This window comes from Heterodontus francisci, chromosome 6, assembly GCF_036365525.1.
Source record: "Heterodontus francisci isolate sHetFra1 chromosome 6, sHetFra1.hap1, whole genome shotgun sequence".
NCBI classification, from domain to species: domain Eukaryota; kingdom Metazoa; phylum Chordata; class Chondrichthyes; order Heterodontiformes; family Heterodontidae; genus Heterodontus; species Heterodontus francisci.
In genome coordinates, this window is record NC_090376.1 from 52,222,317 (window position 1) to 52,245,719 (window position 23,403).

At 41.1% G+C, this 23,403-nt stretch overlaps 1 protein-coding gene across 1 annotated transcript; it reads right to left on the reverse strand.

Annotated features, from left to right (window-relative positions):
• Window positions 1-7,647: 7,647 nt before the first annotated feature.
• Window positions 7,648-22,687, reverse strand: sap18 (Sin3A-associated protein). The gene is made up of 4 exons (XM_068033645.1): window positions 22,545-22,687; window positions 13,716-13,825; window positions 10,868-10,990; window positions 7,648-8,100 (listed from the first exon to the last, which is right to left on the reverse strand). The coding sequence occupies exons 1-4, from the start codon at window positions 22,656-22,658 to the stop codon at window positions 7,944-7,946; spliced, it is 504 nt and encodes a 167-aa protein (XP_067889746.1). The 5' UTR covers window positions 22,659-22,687; the 3' UTR covers window positions 7,648-7,943.
• Between the last annotated feature and the right edge of the window lie 716 nt (window positions 22,688-23,403).

Here is a 23,403-nt window from a genome sequence, read left to right on the forward strand (position 1 = left end):
CTCTTATGCCCGCATCCTTCCTAATAGACTCAGCAAAGGGTTCAATACAGCAAACCAACAAGACTGGGGAGAGAGGACAGCCCTGTCTGACTCCAGATTGGATTGGGAAACTTTCCGATTCCCACCCATTGATTGAGACTGCGCTACTGATGTGATGAGATTATTGACACCACTTCAAATTGTAGGTCTTGATACGATTACTACTACTTGTTCTGAGCTGAGGCTGGTCACGGCTGATCTGAGCTAAACAAGTTACTTTATGGTAATCAAAAAATGGTGATCAAAAATTGAATTCTATTTTTATTGAGTTTCTGGGATTTTTCTGGTGTTTTGGAGATTGCATTCGGTGATTTTTCCTGCTACCCCCAACTTCTTGCGATTTGACAACAGATGACCTTCCCAGTAATATACAAAAAAGGCTATTGGTCTCTATATCAAGGCTGTTGATTTTTGATGGATGTCATTTGCTTTACGTGGGGATCCTGGGAGGTTTACTAAAGTTCTGGAATTCACATTCTGTTGTTCTATCCATTTTCTGTGGGAGAGGAAAAAACAATGTATTTGAAAGACATGATAGACAAGGCCAATGAGCAAAATCTGGTCAGGCTTGGAGGCAGATTCAATCAAGGCTGTAAAAAGAGAACAGGATAATTATCAGAAGAGAAAAAAATTGCAGGACTATGGGAGAAGGGCAGGAGAGTGGGTCTAGGTGAGTTGCTCTTGCAGAGAGCTGGCACGGACATGATGGGTCGAATGGCTTCCTTCTGTGCTGTAAGGATTCTGTGATTCTATGACATAGAAATACAGGTGCTGTATTTTGGGTCTATTTGGAAGAAAATAAACAGGACTACAATGCCACTGTTTGTGGTGTATTGCAGATTGTGATCTTTTTATAACATATACCCTTTTTACGACCGAACACTCCAAAGCCCCCAATCAAAATATACGATTCTGATGGCACTGTTAATTCAATCCCGTCCCTCCACAGACCGCCTAACATATCATTTTAAACTTTCCAATTTAAAGAAAGACCCAGCCAAATTGTTCCATCTATTAACCACCAAATGAGGCTAACCAAACCAGGTATCTTTAAATCAACAAATTAACTGTTTAATTAGAAAAACTAAATTCTTAAACACTACTAAGATATAAACAATATTTAAAATAGAAAAAATTTGAGTCCTCACAGATATACGCTCCTGCCGGATGTGGTACAGTCCAAGGTTGCTTGAAGTCCTCACAGATAGGGGGAAAAAAGGTTTTTCAACAGTAGAACAGTCAGTAGTCTAATTCAGAAGTTGAAATTGATGCTTTCCTTCTCCAGCGATGAATTTCAACAATTAACAATTTGCAAACACTTTTTAATTAATCAATTTGGCTTTAGAATTTTTGAGGGATAAAGGATGGTCACAGTCTAACTTCCCTTCCTTCAGTTTAATTAATCAGAGATCTCTATTCTGTTCCTGCTGGGCCAGCTGTCTGTCTGTCTCTGGGTTAGAACAGTCTGTTTCCACTATAAGCCAGTTCAAAATTAAATTGTAATGATGAATCTCTCGATCTCCGGTCCTGCATGGCTGTATCTCAGGCAGCAAGAATGCACTCTTTGAATCAGAGTCTCCAAATGGCTGTATCCCGGGGCAACGCGAATGCATTCTTTGACTCAGTTTCTGGAGCCTGCTGCCTTAAAGCAGTATGGCTCCTTTTCCAGCCTTAAAGGCACACCACATTCTTCCCCCAAAAAAAACTACGGGATCATAACACCCTGTAATGCACAGTCATTTTGTAATGCAATTTTGAATCATTTTACCAGATTAGTAGTGCTTTTTCTGGTAAGTAATCATGACTTGAAATTCAACAAAATGAAATATTCCAACCTCCAAAATATGGACTACATAGCTTAAGCACTGAATGATCTTCTTTGTAATTGGATAGATTATGGCAGAATAGTTCATTTTAATCACCTTTGAGTCATGACCTTGAAGCAGTCTCTCAAACTGACCTGGGATGGATTCTGAGCGTGACTTGTATTCTACACAAATTCCCTCTAAACCTAAGTGCTGATTTGAGCTATGCTAGCTGAGATAGCAGAATTTCTGCTAATGCTCACAATAAATACCTCCTTCGAACTGTCAGGTGCAGGGCTTGGAGCCCTCACTTTGCTGATGCAGATATGGTAGTGGTACTGCAGCTTAGGGACAAGAGTGGGTTGGAGGGTGCTCTCCCTTCCAATCAGGATAGCTCAGAACTAGTGGAGAGAGAGGCAGACTCCATGGAAGGAATTTAACAATTTGACCAGTTCAGGCAACGTAAGTGGAGTCAGCCACATTTTTCACCATCTTCCCTCCCATTGTTAAAATACTTAAAATGTTTGCCATCAACTTTCAGGAGGCAGTGTTTATTACAACTCTATCCTTTTTCCAAGTGTTGCTTCACTCATTCTTGTATTCATTCACTCCTCACATGGAATCTGATTACATTCATCTGTCTTTACATCCATTATAGGCTACGTGTTGATGCCTGGATGTTACTTTAATATGCTAGCAGGGTAATTTGACCTTTACATTTTTTTTTATGGGCAATGCATTTAACAGCATTAGAAATATGAGCAGTTGTAGGCCATCTGGCCCAATCAAGTCTGCTCTGCCATTCAATAAGAACATGACTTTTACACCAACTCCACTTTCCTTTCAGAATTTAGCCCATGGAACTGTCCCTCTTAATCTCAGACCACTACTTTCCTATGAGGATGAAGACTTGCACATCCTTGGGAGAGGCAATCCAATGTTTAATGCGGACGTAGGAAGATAAGTGGCAGTTGGGAATTCATTGGGATATTCTGTTTCTGCACTTAAATTGTCAAAGCCATTTCACAATACTTTCAAGTCACTCCTTTGACAGAAAGTGATGCAATCTGCTTCTCAGGAAGTTATTTGAACAGATCTTCCTTGTTTTCTCCCTGTCTGCTCCAAGAGGAGTACACAAGTCCATCAGCATCCAGTAATCTCACCAAATCACAGTATTCATCCTCATTCTATCTTTCCCCAGTACTAGTCCAAAACCATCAGGCTGGGGGAAATACATAGGGGGGGAGAAGGGAATGCAGTGGGTGAACCATATAAAAGGAACAGGTTGATACGCTATGAAAATATTGTTTGATGTGAAAAAGTAGGTAACTGCACCTCATGGGCACTACATCTGTTGTATTTTGTGCACAGAGCATCAAAGAAAGATGTACATCGATATAATGCCTTTCGCAAGATCAGTATGTCCCAAAGTAATTCACAGACAGTTAAGTACTGGAAGTATTGTCACTATCGTATGGAGGGAAAATGCAATAGCTAATTACCACACAGCAAGGTCCCACAGCTAGCAATGAGATAGATGAGTAGCTAATCTATTTATGATGTTGGTTGAGGGATAAATGTTTGCGAGCACCCTGGGAAAATTCCCCTGATCTTTATAGAAAAAAAAGCCGAGATCTTTTATGCCCACTTAAGAGGACAAATGAGGCTTTGGTTTAACGTCTAATCTGAAAGATGGCACATCTGCCAGTGCAGCATTCTGTCGGTACTGGATTATGTGCACTGTCCTGCAGTGGCTTTTAAATGCATCACAGACCTTAATGTCTGGCACAGGATCAAAGAGAAAGAGAAAACTAAGAAGTGACTTGATAGAGGTCTTTAAATATGAAGGGATTCAATAGAGTAGATGTAGAGAAGATCTTTCCAGTTGTGGGTGAGACCAAAACTAGTGGGTGATAAAAATAAGCTAGTCACTAATAAATTCAATATGGAATACAGGAAAAACTTTTTTACTCAGTGGTGTGAATATGGAACTAACTATTACATGGAGTAATTGAGATGAATAGCATTGATGCATTTAAGGGGGAAGCTAGATAAATACATGAAGGAGAAAGCAATAAGATATGTTGATAGGGTGAGATGAAGTCGATAGGATAGGAGGAGGCTTGTGTGGAGCATAAAAATGGGTACAGAAGGGTAAATTAGAGGCAAATCAGGTATAAAAAAAGAGGAAAAAGATTGGATTGAGAGATAAAAAGACAAAAAAAACCTTTTAAATCACGAGCAATTTACTCCATGTAAAAATGCGATTGAACAGTTTAAATTTTTCCCTTTCTAGGTCATAAAGGTTGATTGGCATTACATTAGCAGTTATCATGTTAGGCCACATGGCCTGTTTCTGTGCTGTAATTTCTAGTCTGAAGTACAAATGGAACCGACGGAGCCAAATTACTAAGATCCTGGTGCAATCCTTCCCCATTTTTGCATAATTGCAGTCGTCTTGTGTTGGTGCCATTTATCTATCATAGAGCTAATGCAATTGTTACCTCGAATGAATGCTGTTATGACTTGCTTGCTACACCTGTGGACAAGTGTTGTGATTTACGTTGCTGATGTCCTGTGACAACCTGGAATGACCCTGTCCCATTGAGGTTAAGATCTATGATAATTTTAATAGCCACTGCAGAAAAGTGTCTGAGGTGGACTTAGATGGTACACCAGTTTGCTAGCATAACCCTGGTTCTCTGTATGGTCTGTGGGCTAGGCCAAAATGCAAATCACTGACGCACAACGCCGCAGCCAAGGCCATACAAGAGAACAGGCCAGAATGTTCTTCACCGCCACACTGATGATGTCATACAACCAGATCAGCACTAATTGTCATGAGCATGAGGAACAACAATGTAGTTTTCGAAGCAAGATTTATGTTACTAATAGCCATTTGGTAGTACAGAACTTGAGTATTGCTGAAAATAGAGACATTTTGTCGAAATTTTTCATCATGCACTCATCAGGACAACTCGCAAGAATACCAATGTAAGGGAAACGACAAATTTATACCGTAGGAAAGAAGAGAGTGCTGCTGATTGTTGGCAAGTGGACTCTGGTAGAGGCGTTGCCATGGAGAATGCACTAGTTTATGGTGACTGACCGTCAACTGCCAAACTTTGACAGTTAAACCAGGCAGCTTGACTCTGGTGAAGGCATTGCCCTGAGGAATGAACCAGTGAATGGCTGTCACTTATTTTATTTAGATAAAGCAGACACAATGTGTGTACATGTTCTTTCTGTCTGCAAAAAAACACCGCCCTGTGTATAAATATATGTAGCTTCCAATACGCGCAAATGCGTCACACTGTGAGCCTGCCTGACAATATTAAATTGGTTGTCAGCATAATTCTTAGCACACTGAAGATTAGTTAGCAAATGTTGTCCAAGTGCAGAATCATATCTAATGTTGGACACTGTGTTTTGAGTTTTGCGAGCACGGGCTGGTTGGGTATGGCCTGCACCTGGCCCGTTACAAACAGCAGAAAGGACATGGTGTTTAATATGATCCGCCAGTCTTTGGGACGTACGGCCTATATACTTAACATTACACTGACATTGAAATTTATATATCTCATTTGTGAGATAGGTAGAACGTCTTTTTGGCTTGAAGGCCGCATCCTGTTAGTGGCAAACACCATACGTGTTGTTACTGCATAGTAGCAGTGTGAAACAGCTAGCTTCACCTGTTGCTCAAATTTTTGCTTCTAGGATCGTTTGAGGTAGACTGGGCCCTTTGTCTTGGCATGCAAAAGTGGGTGGGATAGGACTGGTAAGTGGTCCAGAGACTTTCAAGGATGAAAATTTTTGAGAACCGGTCACTTAACTGCTTCATTTGTAAAGTCAAGCCACTGCACAGTTCAGTTCAGTCCAGTCCAGTCCAATTATATGGGTCTGTTTAATGATTTTTGTTGTAAACCACTTGACTTTGAACATAACTGTCTAAACAGAAATCTAGATGAAATCATTGAAAAATGTTGTACGCATATGGTTGTAGAAATGCTTGCTATTTATTGTAGCTTTTGCCTATTTAGTAATTATGATTTGGTTAATAAATGTCACTCGTTCAAATGTAACCTTTTTTTAAGCACAAGATCTGCTTAGTGTAAGTCAATTATAGATATTGAATGTCTTTATTTGTTCTTGACCTTGGACAGAACACAAATTAGGTGGGGTTGTGTGGGTGGGGATGGTTAACAGCAACAACTGGAAGTCTTCAGAGAGATGTACAAGATGCAATTCAATGCAGCAGAATGCGATGTCATACATTTTGGGAGGCAATGCCACCTAACTTTCAGGAGTAGCAAACAGTGAGGATGATATGAATTGCCTGCAATGGACAGAGATAGGCTAGCAGAATGGGAAGATAGGTTCCATCTGGCACCTAATACTGACAAATGTGAGGTGATGCAGTTTGGCAGAAGGAATAGAGGCAATCTATACTTAATAGCACAGTTCTAAAAAGTGTGCAGGAACAGAGGGACCTGGGGTGTAGGTGCATCGATCTTTGAAGGTGGCAGGACATATTGACAGAATGGTTAGTAAAGCATATTGGATCTTGGGCTTCATAAAGTGAGGCATTGGGTACAAAAGCAGGGAAATTATGCTGAACCTCTGGTTTGGCCCCAACTGAAGTATTGTGTCCAGTTCCAGTCACAAAACTTTAGATAGGATATGAGAGTCCATGAGATTTACCAGAATGGTTCCAAGCTAGGGGGATTTAAGGTTAGATTGGAAGAGTTGGGGCTGTTTGTGTACTTCCAAGTAGAGGAGAGCTTTAATAGAGGTGTACAAAATTGAGTTTTGAGTGTCTTTATAAAAGAATGTTAAAAATCATAATGCTAAAACAATGCTCGGTGATGACAGGCCTATTTCCACAGCCATTATGAAAGACTTCAATAAACCAAACAGATAGTCTATTTCCTCTGCTTTGGGGAGTCGGTGCTGAGAGTTCACAGCAAGGAAAGGGGTTAGAATATTTATGTAAACGGTTTTTGAAGCATGGAATTCTTTGTTACAGGGACTGGTTGAGGTAGAACCTATTGGATCTTTTAAAGGAAAAATAAATATTTGAAACATGAAGACAGCAGCACTGAGCTTTGTTTTGAATTACTTTAGCAAAACCAACTGGCCTCTTTTTGAGCTGTCAACTTCTTGGTTTTGTGATTGTTATGCTGTACCCCATTATGACTCTACATTTAGAATCTCATACAAAAGTCTTCAGCACCCCAGGACAGAGTTCTGTCCCGTAAACTTTCTTACCAATCTTGGAAATTACAGCATGTTTTGTGAAGCTTCTCAGCACTAAACTGACCAATACACAAGAGGAATAGGTTGACTTGGGTCCCTAACTCTGAGGGGAACACCTAGAAGCAGACTTTATTGGAGTGGGGCATCTCACAGCACACACCGTTCATTTTTTTCCTGCACTCTTCAGCTCATTTTCTTTGTGCTGTAACTTGAGCTTATAAAACAGCAGTGAAGGATCTGGAACCTTAGTAAATAACAGAACCACCAATATATTTCCCTAACCAGGGAGATTTAAGAAACAGAGGAACGATTCTTTGTGTGAAGCATACAATGAACTACTGCAAATCTCTCAAAACCCCTGAATTTGCTGGCTGATTTGCATCTATATGACTGCATTCGTTGCTAAACAAAGTATAATCTGGCTCAGGGTGGGGAAGAGGATCATGAGCCATATACAATCTCAGAATTGTGTCATGTAATTTTAAAATATGCAGGTTGTATTAAAATTTCTGAACAGTTTCTACTTACATTTTAGAAATAAAAACAATTTCATGAAGGCACAGTTTTATTAAAAAATTCCAAACAAATGACTAAACAAAATCCAACATAGAGGTAGAATGCAGAGACTACCCCAAATCTACATTCTGATAAAATTAATTCTCAAAAATGCACCTTGTTTAGGAACAGAATACAATGAAACTTGCCATACTAGGCTTATGTAACTTTCCTGGTTAGACAGTAGCAGGGCCACTAACAATCAGCCAAAGCTGCCCATATGTTACACATAAAAAAAAACTTAGTTGTGAGGTTTTTTCCCCCTGAAGGATGAGTGGGGAAAGAATATTAATATGGTCTCATGCGGCCAGGAGGGGGCGGTGCTCGACTAGGTGGTGTTATTGCAATGTCCAGGTAGTCCCCAATCTGAAATTTTTGTGATTGTAATGTCATCGAATCATCTGGTCCTTTCCTCCCTGAAACAGTGGCACCGATTTCTTTCACTCTGTTGCAAAAGAAACAGCATTAGTCAGTCAGCTAGGTGCAATTTTCTCTAGTAAAAACTAACATCTATTAGGACTGCACACTGAGCCATACGTTTTTTTTTAGGACATGCAATAGAGCGAGTATTTTAATAAACCCTCTTCCCTTTAAACAATTGCACTCTACAGCAAACATGCACTAATAACCACAGTGGAGCTCATTAATACATTACATACAAGTTCATTAACCAACTTCTGTACAGACCAATTAGTCTTTATAATTTGTGCATTATTCTGTGCGTCATTTGCCTCTTTAGATTACAAATTATATATGTATCTAATATCTTGTACGTCTACATTATCTGTATAAACAATTTGTATTTATATGCCTTTTGTCGTAACATCAAGAACATATGGGTTTAGATAAAGAAAGATCATTTCACCCTTCCAGAATGTTAAACCTGCTTCTTCCTATTGCAGTATCTTCAAGCGATTCAATTGTCCTGTCCTTAAACCTCCTTCCTGTCAATTACCCTCTGTGCAATGAAATATTCTCCATCAATTTTACTTCTCACTAGAGATTCTTCTCAAGATTGAAGAGTCCCAGTCTATCCAATCATATTTCATACCACTGCATTGTCTCCATATGTCCATTGAAATCACAACTAAGATTAATGCTGACCAAAAGCAACCAAAATGTACCAGAAATTGTAACTAGCCACCACCTGTTCAAATATCCTTCTTGCAGGAGGACGACATAATTGCATCAAATACAAGTCAGTTTAAAACAACAAATTGATAAACCACTTTGTTCTAGTTTACCAAAGAGCATATATTCAAAATTTTGAATAAATTCCTTTATAAGAAATTAAAAATTCAAGATTAAGCACTGGAGGTCGTAACATGCAGTGAATAGGAAACAATTTAAGCAAACTTCCTATTGCACAAAGAATTATATGGAATAATTAGATCTATTTATCTGCTGATCCAAGTTGTGTTAGCTGTCAAATTTGTAGCATTCAACCCATTCTATGACCCGATTACAGTATTAGATGGACAATTCTTCAAATTTCCCAAATCACACTGTTCTTTCTATATAGTATATGTGTGCTCCCATAATCATAGTCATAGATTGTCGCTAATAACAGACTCTGTTTAACCCACAAGTTGCAATGGAAAAGGTGAAATATTCTACTAGCACAGGGATATCCAAAAATACCACATGCACACACGTGATGCCAGAGGCAGTGCTCTAGTTTTCCTTAAGAACTGTGCGATTCACCGTTAAAAGGCATAGGCTGAGCATCCCTGTACCTCTATGCTTTGGCCACCAAATCGCTCTGCACCAATTTACATTCCCAAACTCCTTTCTTTGGCAGACAGGTTACTGAAGATGAGTAGCTGATAAGTATCTAGCCTTATGAAAATATTAACCAAAATTCCATAATAATGTTAATACATAACTTACCGCCAACATACATCTCCTGACAAGAAACTCTATCCCCTTAGGTAATGAACATTTATTTCAAGGACAAATTTCACCCTGTTCACCTGCTTGTTGCCTCCCTTCCCACCTCCCTCCCCCACCAACAACAAATCACATGTTCACCTCTTCACATTTCATCCTTAAATTGAATTCTCATGCTGCAATGCAGCATTTTTAAAATCTGCCCCACCACCACCCCACTTTCAAGTACTGCATTTCTACTACTGAACTCAGCTAGAGAATCACAAGAAAGTGCCTGGAAGTTCACCAATGCCAGTATCTTAATGGTCATTGCAGTGGACGAAATGTTATAGCAGGTGAACTCCTTCCCAACTCAGTTACAAGTTTCCCACATTTACCCCCATAAACACTGCAAAATAGTGGTTCTCTCAATGTTGCAGTCTCAGTCCACTGAGCAAGATGCCAGGCTTGCATGCAACTGTGCTCTTCCCTTTCTCCCCCAGGAGATAATTCATGGCTTCTCAGTCAGTTAATCTTCCCCCATGGACATTAAATGCCCAGCCTTGCAGTACACACCTACTTCCCAAGGTAGATGCCTCTCTCCTGTTGAAATAGTTTTCCCCTCTTCCCTCCCATGGTCATCTTTCCTCTTTCTCCTCCATCCCTCTATCTTGGTCCAATTATTCCTCAGGCCCCTAAACCGACCTGAAGATTCCACATGGTTTTGACACCAAAGCTCAACCAGAATTTATTTTCTAATTTGCCTTGTATGAATTACATGGGCTCAGAAAGAGATGTTGAGGATTTGGGGCGGCACAGTGGTGAGCACCGCAGCCTCATAGCTCCAACGACCCGGGTTCAGTTCTGGGTACTGCCTGTGCGGAGTTTAAAAGGTCTCCCTGTGACCGCGTGGTTTCCGTTGGGTGCTCCGGTTTCCTCCCACAGCCAAAGACTTGCAGGTTGATAGGTAAATTGCCCCTAGTGTAGGTAGGTGGTAGGAGAATTGAGGGAAGGTGGGGATGTGGTAGGGAATATGGGATTAATGTAGGATTAGTATAAATGGGTGATTGTTGGTCGGCACAGACTCGGTGGGCCGAAGGGCCTGTTTCAGTGCCGTATCTCTCTATGACTCTAGGATTGTTACCCAGTAGATGGATGAATTAAAAATCAAACACCACAATTTGAGTGACATACAAACTAATGGGAATACCAATTTAAACTTGTATGTGCCCCCACCCCACCAAGACTCTGTGGTGTACAAAAACATAAATAGGTGCAGAGGCTATTTGGCCCTTTGAACCTGCTCTGTCATTCAACAAGATCATGGACACCCCTGTACTAACCTGTAACCAGGTCGTTTAGGATCTGGATACACAATTGCAAAGCTGAAGTGTGTTCCTTTCTTCCGGGCCTCTGGATAAACTTCCTTTACTAAGCTTGTTAGCTCCTTCAGTGTAGCATCCATCCTAAAATACAAAAAGACAATCCAAGTTTTATTTTTTCAAATATTCATGTACACTGACTTGAATGTAACTTAGCTCAACATAGCTGGGGAAGGGGGAGAGAAAAGAATTACTCTTTTTGAATAAATTTACAAACAGCAAATAAAGCAAAAGTTTTCCCAAAGGACACCACTCATCAGGAGTATTTTATGTAACACAAAAGTTAGCAATAAGATAGTGTTTGATTATAGATTTTTTACTATATATAAATGATTTGGATCTTAGAATACGGAGTAGAATTTCAAAATTTGTGATATCAAACACGGAGGATGATACGAACCGCCTGCAACAGGACACAGATAGGCTAGCAGCATGGGCAGACAAGTGGCAGGTGGAATTTAATATCAACAACTGTGAGGTGATGCATTTTGGCAGAAGGGACAGGGAGACAAAGAGACTTAATGGCACAGTTCTAAACAGTGTGCAGGAACAGAGGGACCTGGGGGTACATATGCATTGATCTTTGAAGGTGGCAGGACATACTGAGTGGTGAGTAAAGCATATGTGATCTTGGGCTTCATAAATAGAGGCATAGAGTACAAAAGCAGGAAAGTTATGCTGAACCTTTATAAAGCTCTGCTTAGACCCTAGCTAGAGTACTGCGTCCATTTCTGGTCACCACACTTAGGAAGGATGTGAGGATCCTTGAGAGGGTGCAGAGGAGATTTACCAGAATGGTTCGAGGGATGAGGGATTTTAGTTACAAGGTTAGGTCGGAAAAGCTGGGGTCGTTCTCCCTGGAACAAAGGAGATTGAGGGGAGATTTGATAGAGGTGTACTAGGTCACAACATGCTTAGATAAGTTAGACAAGGAAAAACTGTTCCCATTAACTGATTGTCCCTTAGTCCTTGTACAAAGATTGAAAATTTTGTGCAAGAGATGTAGGGGGAATATAAGGAAGAACTTTTTTACACAACGAGTGATAACCTAGAACTTGCTGTCCACGCAGGTGGTAGAAGCAGAGACAATGATTTCAAAAGGAAATTGGATGGGCACTTGAAGGAAATTAACTTGCAGGACAACGGGGATCGAGCAGAGGGAGTGGGACAGACTAGATTGGTCTGCGGAGAGCTGGCATGCACTCTATGGGCCGAATGGCCTCCCTCTATGCCTTAATGACTCTGACTCTATGAAATAGATAAATGAGAAATCAATAGGGTTCAAGCTATCTGTACAAAATTATGAGGAGGTTGGAGAAAGTAGAAGAATAGGAAATGGTTCGTGATTTTTGTTTTGGCCTCTATTTTACATCAAATACCATTTGGTCTACACAATACAGTAGGCAGGACACTGTTACAGTGGCTAAATCATAGAATGGTTATGGCACAGAAGCAGGCCATTCAGCCCGTCATGTCTGTGCCGGCTCGCTGCAAGAGCAAATTAGTTAGCCCCACTCCCCCCACCTTTTCTCCGTAGCCCTGCAAATCTTTGCAATTATCCCTTTCCCTTTTGAAAGCCATGATTGAATATGCCTCCACCACACTCTCAAGCAGTGCATTCCAGATGAATCAATCGCTGTGCAAAAATGTTTTTCCCTCATGTCGCCTTTGGTTCTTTTGCCATTCACCATAAATTGGCATCCTCTGGTTCTTGACCCTTCTGCCAATGGAAACAGTTTCTCCCCATCAACTCTGTCTAGACCCCTCAGGAATTTGAACACCTCTTCAAATCTCGCAATCTTCTGTTCTCTAAAGAGTTTCTCCAGTCTATCCACGTAACCAAAGTCCCTCATTCCTGGAACCATTCTCATAAACCTTTTCTGCACCCTCTCCAATGCCATCACATCCTTCCTAAAGCACTGCACCCAGAAATGGACACAATACATCAGTTGAGCCCGAATCACTAATTTGTAAAGGCTCATCATAACTTCCTTGCTTTTGTTCTCTATGCCTCTATTTATAAAGCCCAAGATCCCATATGCTTTAATAACCGCTTTCTCAATCTGCTCTGTCACCTTCAACGATTTGTGCACGTATATCCTCTGCTCCTCCACCCCCTTTAGAATTGCATCCTTTATTTTACCTCTCCTCATTCTTCCTATCAAAATGTATCACTTCACACTTCTCTACATTAAATTTCACAGTTCACAATATTTCCAAGTTTTGTATCATCCGCAAATTTTGAAAATGTGCCCTGGACACCCAAGTCTAGGTCATTAATATACATCGAGAAAAGCAGTGGTCCTAATACTGACCCCTGAGGAATCCTACTGAGAGGTATATTTGGGTACAACATTGTGCAGAATTATTAAGTGGAAATGTAACCAGGGAGAAAATTGAAATTGGTAAAAGTTTTGTGCAATAGGATTGACAAGTACTGAAAGTATCGCCGAAAAGAACTATTACAACAAAAAAACTGTATAAACATAACTCTTAACCAATGAAGAAAATCATGATGCAGACAGACTTGACATACATGACAGACAGAACATTTAATAAAGATGCGCAGGTACTTGTTGCGTGTTTATTACAAATACATTTGCTGTCTTTACTTAACCAAGTAAGGAGCTAACTGTTGAATCAGACAAACCTTGGAAATGAAACCCAACAGAAAGATAATGCCTTCCAAACCATGTGTCAGTATGTTACAATGACCCAACACAATTATAACAAGTAGTTCCAAAACCAAATGGTCATTATGTACAAAACTAGTATAAACCATATTTTACACGTGAAGTGCAATACTTACCAAGTGTAGATCTGTAGCTCACTAGATGGGACATTCCCTCGAGCAAAATCATCCATTCTGTGATGTCTTCCATTGTTAGTTGTGAACACTCTCAACAGAAGAGGGCAGGTCTAAATTTTAAAAATACAAAAATAATGCAACAGAAAAATAAAGTTATTAAACCAGCATAACCTTTTTCTAAAATCAGCATAAAGTGCAGAATTCTTTTATTTTCTCAATTGTGGAATGTAAACTATTTGGAAAGTTAAAATTAAATTCTAAACACAGATTTTCTGCAATGATTTCAGTGTCAGTCAAACAGATGCAGTGATGTGAAATTCAGACCCAAGAATTAGCAGCAGTGTCACAGATTAATAAAAGACTCCAGGGTATTGTTTTTGTGATAAAATCTGGGGCTTTAGGAAGTTCAGTTATATTTTATTTTAATCTCTAATACAGTCATATATGTTTTTCTAAAGCATAGCATTTAAAGTAAACAGTGTATCTGCTCTCCATGTTGAAAGCTAGTAGTAAAATAAAAATGTACGACACCTTACGTTTCTGAAACAGTCCTGCATCCACTTTGTGACTTTTCCAATGCATGATATCATGAAGTAAGATTAAGCTGGAAAAAGCTCTATAAAGGCCCGCTGAGCCCAGGAGGCCAACATTGCGAGTTTATGTATGCGTATACATGCGTAAACACCTTCAAGGGTTTTAATTACTTGTAATAAATTAAGTGTCAATTAAAATTAGATTGGGAATTTTGAAGAACAGAACCATTTGTAAAACAACGCCCTGATTTTGTAATATTTACAAATCTTGAAAAAGTATGTGAAATAGCAGAAAGCATTTAAAGTTTTATACGTACTCGGTCCTCAATCATGAAATTCTTTGGTGAAGAGCAGTAGCTCATCATCCTTCAAATAAATTAATGTTTCCTGGCTTATGTAAAGACAATTACTCTCAGGATTCAAACTGCATATATATCAACGTTCACTTTTTGGTCCACCCCAACATAGAGCTACTTAAAAGGTACACGTAAATCCCACTTTCAAATTCATTGTTCATTGGCATTATTCTGACACATGTTTAATTGAACACGAGCTGGAGAAAGGCGTTTTCAGATCAAACGATTTGCTCTCAAATGCAGGAACAATGCAATGTAGAATATTCCCACATACCTACTTGCTTTTGGGGATTTTTTTTATTCTTCCATGGGATACGAGCGTCACCAGCAAGGCCAGCATTTGTTGCCCATCCCCAATTGTCCTCGAGGTTATGATGGTGAGCTGCCTTCTTGAACCGCTGCAGTCTATCTGGTGCTGTTAAGGAGGGAGCTCCAGGATTTTGACCAAGCAACAGTGAAGGAACGGCGATATATTTCCAAGTCAGGATGGTGTGCAACTTGGACAGGAACTTGCAGGTGGTGGCGTTCCCATGCATCTGCTGTCCTTGACATCAGACTCCTGACTTATGCCTTGTAGATAGTGGACAGGGTTTGGGGAGTCAGGAGATGAGTTACCTGCCGCAGAATTCCCAGCCTCTGACCTGCTCTTGTAGCCACAGTATCTGCTCTATGAGTGTTTCTGGTCAATGGTGACCCCCCAGGATGTAGATAGTGGGGGATTCAGTGATGGCAATGCCACTAAATGTCAAAGGGAGATGGTTAGATTCTTTCTTATTGGAGATCATCATTGGCTGGTAATTGTGTGGCATGAATGTTACTTACCATTTATCAGCCCAAGGCTGGATTTTGTCCTAGTCTTGCTGCATATAAACACGGACTGCTTCAATATCTGAGGAGTTGCGAATGATACTGAACATCAAACCAATCAGCGAACATTCCCACTTCTGATCTTATGATAAAGGGAAGGTCATTGATGAAGCAGCTTAAGACACTACCCTGAGGAACTCCTGCAGCAATGGCCTGGGACTGAGATGACTGACCTCTAATATCCACATCCTTTGTGCTAGATATGATTCCAACCGGTGGAGTTTTCCCCTTGATTCCCATTGACCAGTTTGGCTAGGGCTGCTTGATGCCACACTCTCAAACGCTGCCTTGATATCCAGGACAATCACACTCACCTCGCCTCTTGCGTTCAGTTCTTTTGTCCACGTTTGGACCAAGGCCGTAATGAGATCAGGTGCCGAGTGGCCTTGGCGGAACCCAAACTGAGCATCAGTGAGCAGGTTACTGCTGAGTAAGTGCTGCTTGATAGCACTGTCAATGACACCTTTCATCACTTTGCTGATGATCCAAGAATAGATTGATGGGGCAGTAATTGGCTGGATTGGATTTGTCCTGCTTTTTGTGGATAGGACATATCTGATGGAAGGCATAAACTGTCAAACTCTTACTAGAGGCAAAGTTTTAACTCAAGTCGTAACCTATTCTTTCAGTAGGTTGTGGTTACACTGGACTGAACAATAACTGTCACTGCATATTCTTCTAGAATTCAAATGCCAGGAATTTCCAACCTGCAAATTGTCCTAATTTATTTTAAAGAAAAAACTTGCATTAATATAGCACCTTTCATGACCTCCGACATCCCAAAGCACTTTACAGCCAATAAAGTACTTCTGAAGTGCAATCATTGTTGGAATATAGGAAAATGCGTCAGCCGATTTGCACACAAGGCTCCACAAACAGTGATGATATAAATGACCAGATCAACTGCTCTGGATGTTGGTTGAGGAATAACTGTTAGCAGGATACCAGGTGAATTCCCCTGCTCTTCTTCTAATAGTGCCATGGGATCTTGTATGCCACCCCAGAGGGCAGGCGGGGCTTCGGTTTAACATCTCATCTGAATGTGATACTGAGGACTGCATCACCATGAAGTGCCAGCCTAGATTATGTGCTCATGTAGCTGGAGTGGGCTTTAAACACACAACCATATGACTCAAAGGCGAGAGTGCTATCACTGAGCCACAGTTGATACCCAACATTTTGCTCAGTGTATCTTCATATTTACCCAAATGTCTCTTCCGAATCTAATAAAAAGGAAGAGGATGTAAAGGAACAAGAAATGTAAGACTCCCAAATCTACCAAGATTTACAGTTTAAAAAAAACTGAAAAGTGCCCAAGTTACAAAGGGAAGAAACTGGCAAAATCACAATTTCAATGGCATTGTCGGTTCTTAACCATGGAGCTTAAACGTACCGGCAAAGAAATGGAACGCAACACCTGGGTAAATAAACTACACATTTATGAATAGATCAATGTAAAATTAATATCCTTAATATTTCATACCAAAACAATCAGATTCCCTTTCTTCACCCTGTCTTTCCACTATTCAAGACCAATGCCAAGATATTGGCAATAGTAACCTAATGTGACACCTCACTGGCTTTCCTCCTCTTCAATAAAATGGGAATTCCTGAGAAGTGAGAGGAGATACTGGAACCATAAGTACAAAACCAAGATGCATTTCACAGATGGAGTTTTTGTAAGAGAAAGCACTAGAGTGTATCCATGAACATTAAAGCCAGTCTTCACTGCACTTTAAAAACCTCGGTGGGTGGCAGGGTTCTGTTTCAATTTTTAGCATCAAAAACTGAGAAAAAGCAGAGGGAAAAACATTGGGCTCCAAAAAGTCTATGTAAATTTGTAGAAAATCAATAAAACTCTTCTATTTGATGCATTGCTAGAACTCAAGTAAACTATATCTTTACAGTGCAGCAATTTTTATTCCCTTTCAGTGCATAGTGCTTGCTGATCCCCAGCTTTAGAAATCTGTATGATAGAATGAAGCCATGGAAGGATGGGACAAATGTCTTGCTAAAATTTACAACCATATTTCCAGTGTTAATAAGGTCAGACGTACTATGCAATAAAGTAACATTAGAGATATTTTTCTGGGTCTGGTTAAAAAGACTTGCATTTCTATAGCACATTTCACAACCTCGGGATGTCCCAAAGAACTTTACATCCAATTAAGTACTTTATTGAAGTACACTGTTGTACTATCTCAATACTCCTAGTCCCATTCTAATCTTTCTCCGTTTCCATTTTACTCATATCTAATTTTAGGGACTCTTAAAATTCAACTGTGTTTGTTAAAGTGGTCAGTTTATGCTGAACTTACCAGTGCGAATAGATGAAATGGGATGAAGGGTCTTCCTTCATCCAAACCTATCTTGTAATATACCTGTGTGCTCTCTTCCAAGCTGATGCATGGCATCTTTGAGAGATTCAATTCAGCAAGAGTTAAAACAGGAAAGTTACCTGGAGTTCAATGACAGGTAAGCTTCTTTCAGCTCTCAAGTTTAATGCAAAATTGTTTGGAGTTCACAGGTGTAGAAGTAGCACTATAATTCAGGGGTTAGATTCTGATCCAACAACCAAGTGCTTTAGAGTGGAGCAATGAGAGCACAAATCCAGCGAACCATGTCACAGGGCTTGGGTTAAACACAAGGTGAAGTACAATTCTAGTCCATTGTGAAGCAAGTTTAAAAACTATTGAGGTGGCTCACTGGGAACTTTAGCAACGAAGCATGGCGTCTGTTTAATGCTATGATAATATGAAGTGCACTGCAAACACCCCCCCATAATAAAAATATCCAACAGCACAGCTTCAAAGCATGCAAGAGCTCTCCAAGCAAACAAGGGGATGAGTCACAGACAACAGTATAACTCAAATCCTGCCAGCAGCATTTCCCACACAATTACAAGGGTGTCGTCACCTTTAGCTCAGTTGTGACACTCTCACCTGAAATCAGAACATCGTGGGCTCAAACCCCAGAGATTTGAGCACATAATCTAGACTGACACTTAAGTAATGAGCAAGTGCTACAATATCAAAGGTGCCCTCTTTCAGATGTGAAGTTAAACTGAGGGCTCGTGGCACTATTTCAAAGAAGAGCAGGAGAGTTATTCCCCTCGCTAGGCCAACATTCATCCCTCAACTAACATCACAAACAGATTATCTGGTCACTCATCTCATTAATATATATGGCACCTTTCCGTCTGTCATGTTTTCCTACAAAAGTGACTACTTCAAAAGTACTTACTTGGTTCTGAAGCACTTTGTAATGTCCTGAGGTCAAGGAAGGAGCTATATAAATGCAATTAAAACAGAAAATTCTGGAAACAGACAAGTAAGGTAGCATCTGTGGAGAGTGAAAGAGTGTTAATGTTTCAGGTTAATGACCGTCATCGATCTGAAACGTTATCACTGCTTCTCTCTCCATAGATGCTACCTGACCTGCTGAGTATTTCCAGCATTATGCTTTTATTTCAGATTTCCAGCATCCACAGTATTTTGGCTTTATATAAACATAAGTTTTTTTTTTAAAACAGAAAAAGAAAACAGTCCTTCAAGTCCGATCCTTTCACAAACCATCCCATCATGGACTCTACCCATCCATTTAATCTCAGTTGCTCGTCTGCCAGTTAAATCCAGACAAAGGTTCTTCATGCAAATCTAGCTGTTTCAATATCCACAACTTTAATGTACGCGTGTTCCTTTTTACCTGTAATATGAATGTATTCTCAGTTCAAATGGCTATTATACCCTTGAAACCATTGGAATGTGTATCTCCACCATAACAGTGTTGCTACCACCTTCTATCAAGTTCATGAAATTTCTTCTGGGTTATAATCAGTAAATTACACATGAAATTACGCTCATTCATGCATCCATTTTGTTGCTATCTATTTGTACTGTTATTTCCAGCCAACCTCATTAACAAAAAGCGGAATGTAAAAACAGACAAACAAATAGAAATCCACTTAAACAATCGCAGCCCAAGGAAAGCTCCAGACATACATCATACGTTAAAATAAAAGCAAAATACTACACATACTGGAAATCTGAATTAGAAAATAGAAAGTGCTGCAAATATTCAGTAGGCCTGGCAGCATCTGTGGTGAGAGAAACAGAGTTAACGTTTCAGATCGATGACCTTTCTGATGGTCATCGACCTGAAACGTTCACTCTGTTTCATTATCCACAGATGCCGCCAGAGCTTTCTGTTTTAATTGCACATCATACATTCCTATTTTTAAAGATGAAATATTTAATTCAAGCTAATTGGTCATTCATTCACATTAGGCACAGCATATTTAAAAACATATAATCTTGGTAACTTTTGAATTTTTAATGTGACTTATACTGTTGCCATAAAAACATATTCAAAGAAACAAAAACAGTGCAGGTCTCAGTGAGATTGAATAAGTAAATAAAAAAGGAAAAGTAATAAACCACCAGAAAAAAAATGTTTCTTTTCCTTCGGCATCTAAAATTCTGCAATTAGTGTTACACCCGTTTTGAAATAGGGTAACTGCAAGAGATTTACGTGTACCACATGGTTGGTTGGTGGTGGTGGGGGAGGGAGGCGTGTCATGATGAAGAACTGCGATGTGTTGAGAGGGAACGGCAGACAGGCGTAAAGGGTTGAAAGGTAATTAATAGTGCAGTTATGTGCATAAATCACTTGCGTTTCCTCCACCTTTTACAGCCGGGGGCAGAATTCGTCTGAAGCGGTGGCGCAAAACGGGAGGTATCAGATAAAGTCGCTTGTTACAGAATTCCATTGACTGCACTGGAAAGCCCCTGGGAAGGACAGCATTACCCCTGAAATAATCAAGAGTGCCAAGCCTGCTATACTCTCAGCACTACATGAACTGCTATGCCTGTGCTGGGACGAGGGAGCAGAACCCCAGGACATGCGCGATGCCAATATCATCACCCTCTATAAAAACAAAGGTGACCGCAGTGACTGCAACAACTACCGTGGAATCTCCCTGCTCAGCATAGTGGGGAAAGTCTTTGCTCGAGTCGCTCTGAACAGGCTCCAGAAGCTGGCCGAGCGCGTCTACCCTGAGGCACAGTGTGGCTTTCGTGCAGAGAGATCGACCGTTGACATGCTGTTCTCCCTTCGTCAGATACAGGAGAAATGCCGTGAACAACAGATGCCCCTCTACATTGCTTTCATTGATCTCACCAAAGCCTTTGACCTCATCAGCAGACGTGGTCTCTTCAGACTACAAGAAAAGATTGGATGCCCACCAAAGCTACTAAGTAACATCACCTCATTCCATGACAATATGAAAGGCACAATTCAACATGGAGGCTCCTCATCAGAGCCCTTTCCTATCCTGAGTGGCGTGAAACAGGGCTGTGTTCTCGCACCCACACTTTTTGGGATTTTCTTCTCCCTGCTGCTTTCACATGCGTTCAAGTCCTCTGAAGAAGGAATTTTCCTCCACACAAGATCAGGGGGCAGGTTGTTCAACCTTGCCCGTCTAAGAGCGAAGTCCAAAGTACGGAAAGTCCTCATCAGGGAACTCCTCTTTGCTGACGATGCTGCTTTAACATCTCACACTGAAGAGTGCCTGCAGAGTCTCGACAGGTTTGCGGCTGCCTGCAATGAATTTGGCCTAACCATCAGCCTCAAGAAAATGAACATCATGGGGCAGGACGTCAGAAATGCTCCATCCATCAATATTGGCAACCACGCTCTGGAAGTGGTTCAAGAGTTCACCTACCTAGGCTCAACTATCACCAGTAGATGCAGAAATCAACAAGCGCATGGGAAAGGCTTCCACTGCTATGTCCAGACTGGCCAAGAGAGTGTGGGAAAATGGCGCACTGACATGGAATACAAAAGTCCGAGTGTATCAGGCCTGTCTCCTCAGTACCTTGCGGCAGCGAGGCCTGGACAACGTATGTCAGCCAGGAGCGACGTCTCAATTCATTCCATCTTCGCTGCCTCCTGAGAATACTTGGCATCAGGTGGCAGGACCGTATCTCCAGTCCTCGAGGCGGCCAACATCCCCAGCTTATACACACTACTGAGTCAGCGGCGCTTGAGATGGCTTGGCCATGTGAGCCACATGGAAGATGGCAGGATCCTCAAAGACACATTGTACAGCAAGCTCACCACTGGTATCAGACCCACCGGCCGTCCATGTCTCCGCTTTAAAGACGTCTGCAAACGCGACATGAAATCCTGTGACATTGATCACAAGTCGTGGGAGTCAGTTGCCAGCGTTCGACAGAGCTGGCGGGCAGCCATAAAGACGGGGCTAAAGTGTGGCGAGTCAAAGAGACTTAGTAGTTGGCAGGAAAAAAGACAGAGGCGCAAGGAGAGAGCCAACTGTGTAACAGCCCCGACAAACAAATTTCTCTGCAGCACCTGTGGAAGAGCCTGTCACTCTAGAATTGGCCTTTATAGCCACTCCAGGCGCTGCTTCACAAACCACTGACCACCTCCAGGCGCTTATCCATTGTCTCTCGAGACAAGGAGGCCAAAAAGAGAAGAGAAGACTGGAACCGAGAATCAGGCGTGTCATGGGCAGGGGATCTGATACCTCCCGTTTTGCGCCACCGCCCGAGTCCAATTTTTACCCCGATTATTGCTTTACGCCCCAACTACAGACACAAATATCGGCAGTTTTACCCCCAAAAGCGGGTGGATTAGGTGCAGGATTGCTAACCCTAATATCACATCACAAGGGAAAAGGTTAATTTTTAAAAAAAAAACTTTTACATAAAAAGGAAAATCAGACTTCCAGCCTTTGGTTTTCACTCTAGAAATATCCAAGCTTATCGGTTAAAATTGGGCCGAAGGGCAGAGGAGGAACCGTGTGCTTGGCCTCCCCGGAGATCCCGCTGAAGGCTCCAACTGGTCCGCCCAGCCCTCCTGACGGCGTCTGTCCCCACACAAACGTTTCCCATCGAACTGAGGGGGCCCGCAGTGACAAAATAATAAAACTGACACCCAAGTCCCGGGCACCGGCGGCGCCTTACTCGAGCCGCCTTATCCCGGACTGCGGCCTAACAACTCCCACGGCCGCAGCCTCGGGTAAATAGCCTGCCGCTGCCACTGGTACTCACCTTTTCTCGATCCACCGGCTTTTCTGGCTCTTTCTTAATCTCCTCCTGGGTGACTCTAGATTCCACTGCCATGTTCCCTCCCCTCCGCTCTCTCAGCGATGGCGACCGCACCATAGAGAACGAATAGGCCCGAAGCTGCGCACGCAGACGCGCATGTCAACAACATTTCTGTGACAACTGCAGCGACCATCTTTGATCGAGGCAATGGAAGACGATTCCTGGCACCACAGCAAGGATGCATGATAAATAGCAAATACAATGTTATAGCACAATAATTATGTGCTGATCTTTTAGCAATTTAGTCTAGTCCCACATTCCCCTTAGCCATTAGTAACCATCTTTTTCAAGTAACTGTTTAAATTCCCAATCGCAAACATGTCTGGGCTATCAATTATACATTGTAATGCCAATTTTTCTAACTTCTTTAATTATTTTTGCAATACCTGAAATTTCACTACCACCTCAACAACCAGTACAACAATTCATCAAAAAAAACTTGCATTTATATAGCGCCTTTCACGCACTAGATGTCTCAGAGCTCTTTACAGCCAATGAAGTACTTTTTTTGAATTGTAGTCACTGTTGTAATGCAATCAACAACAACAACTTGCATTTATATAACACCTTCAACATCATAGAATGGCCCAAGGTGCTTCACAGAAACATTATCTAACAAAATTTGACACCAAACTGTTATATAGTGTTGATAGCGTTTAAGATGCTCGGTCAAGCTTTGTCTAAATAATAACTCACTTATTGTATTTACACAACTATATACACTAGCCTTAAGCATGTCTTGCTACACCTCTCATAATGCTTCTTGCTTCTTCTAATCCTATTTCCCACTTGATTATTACAT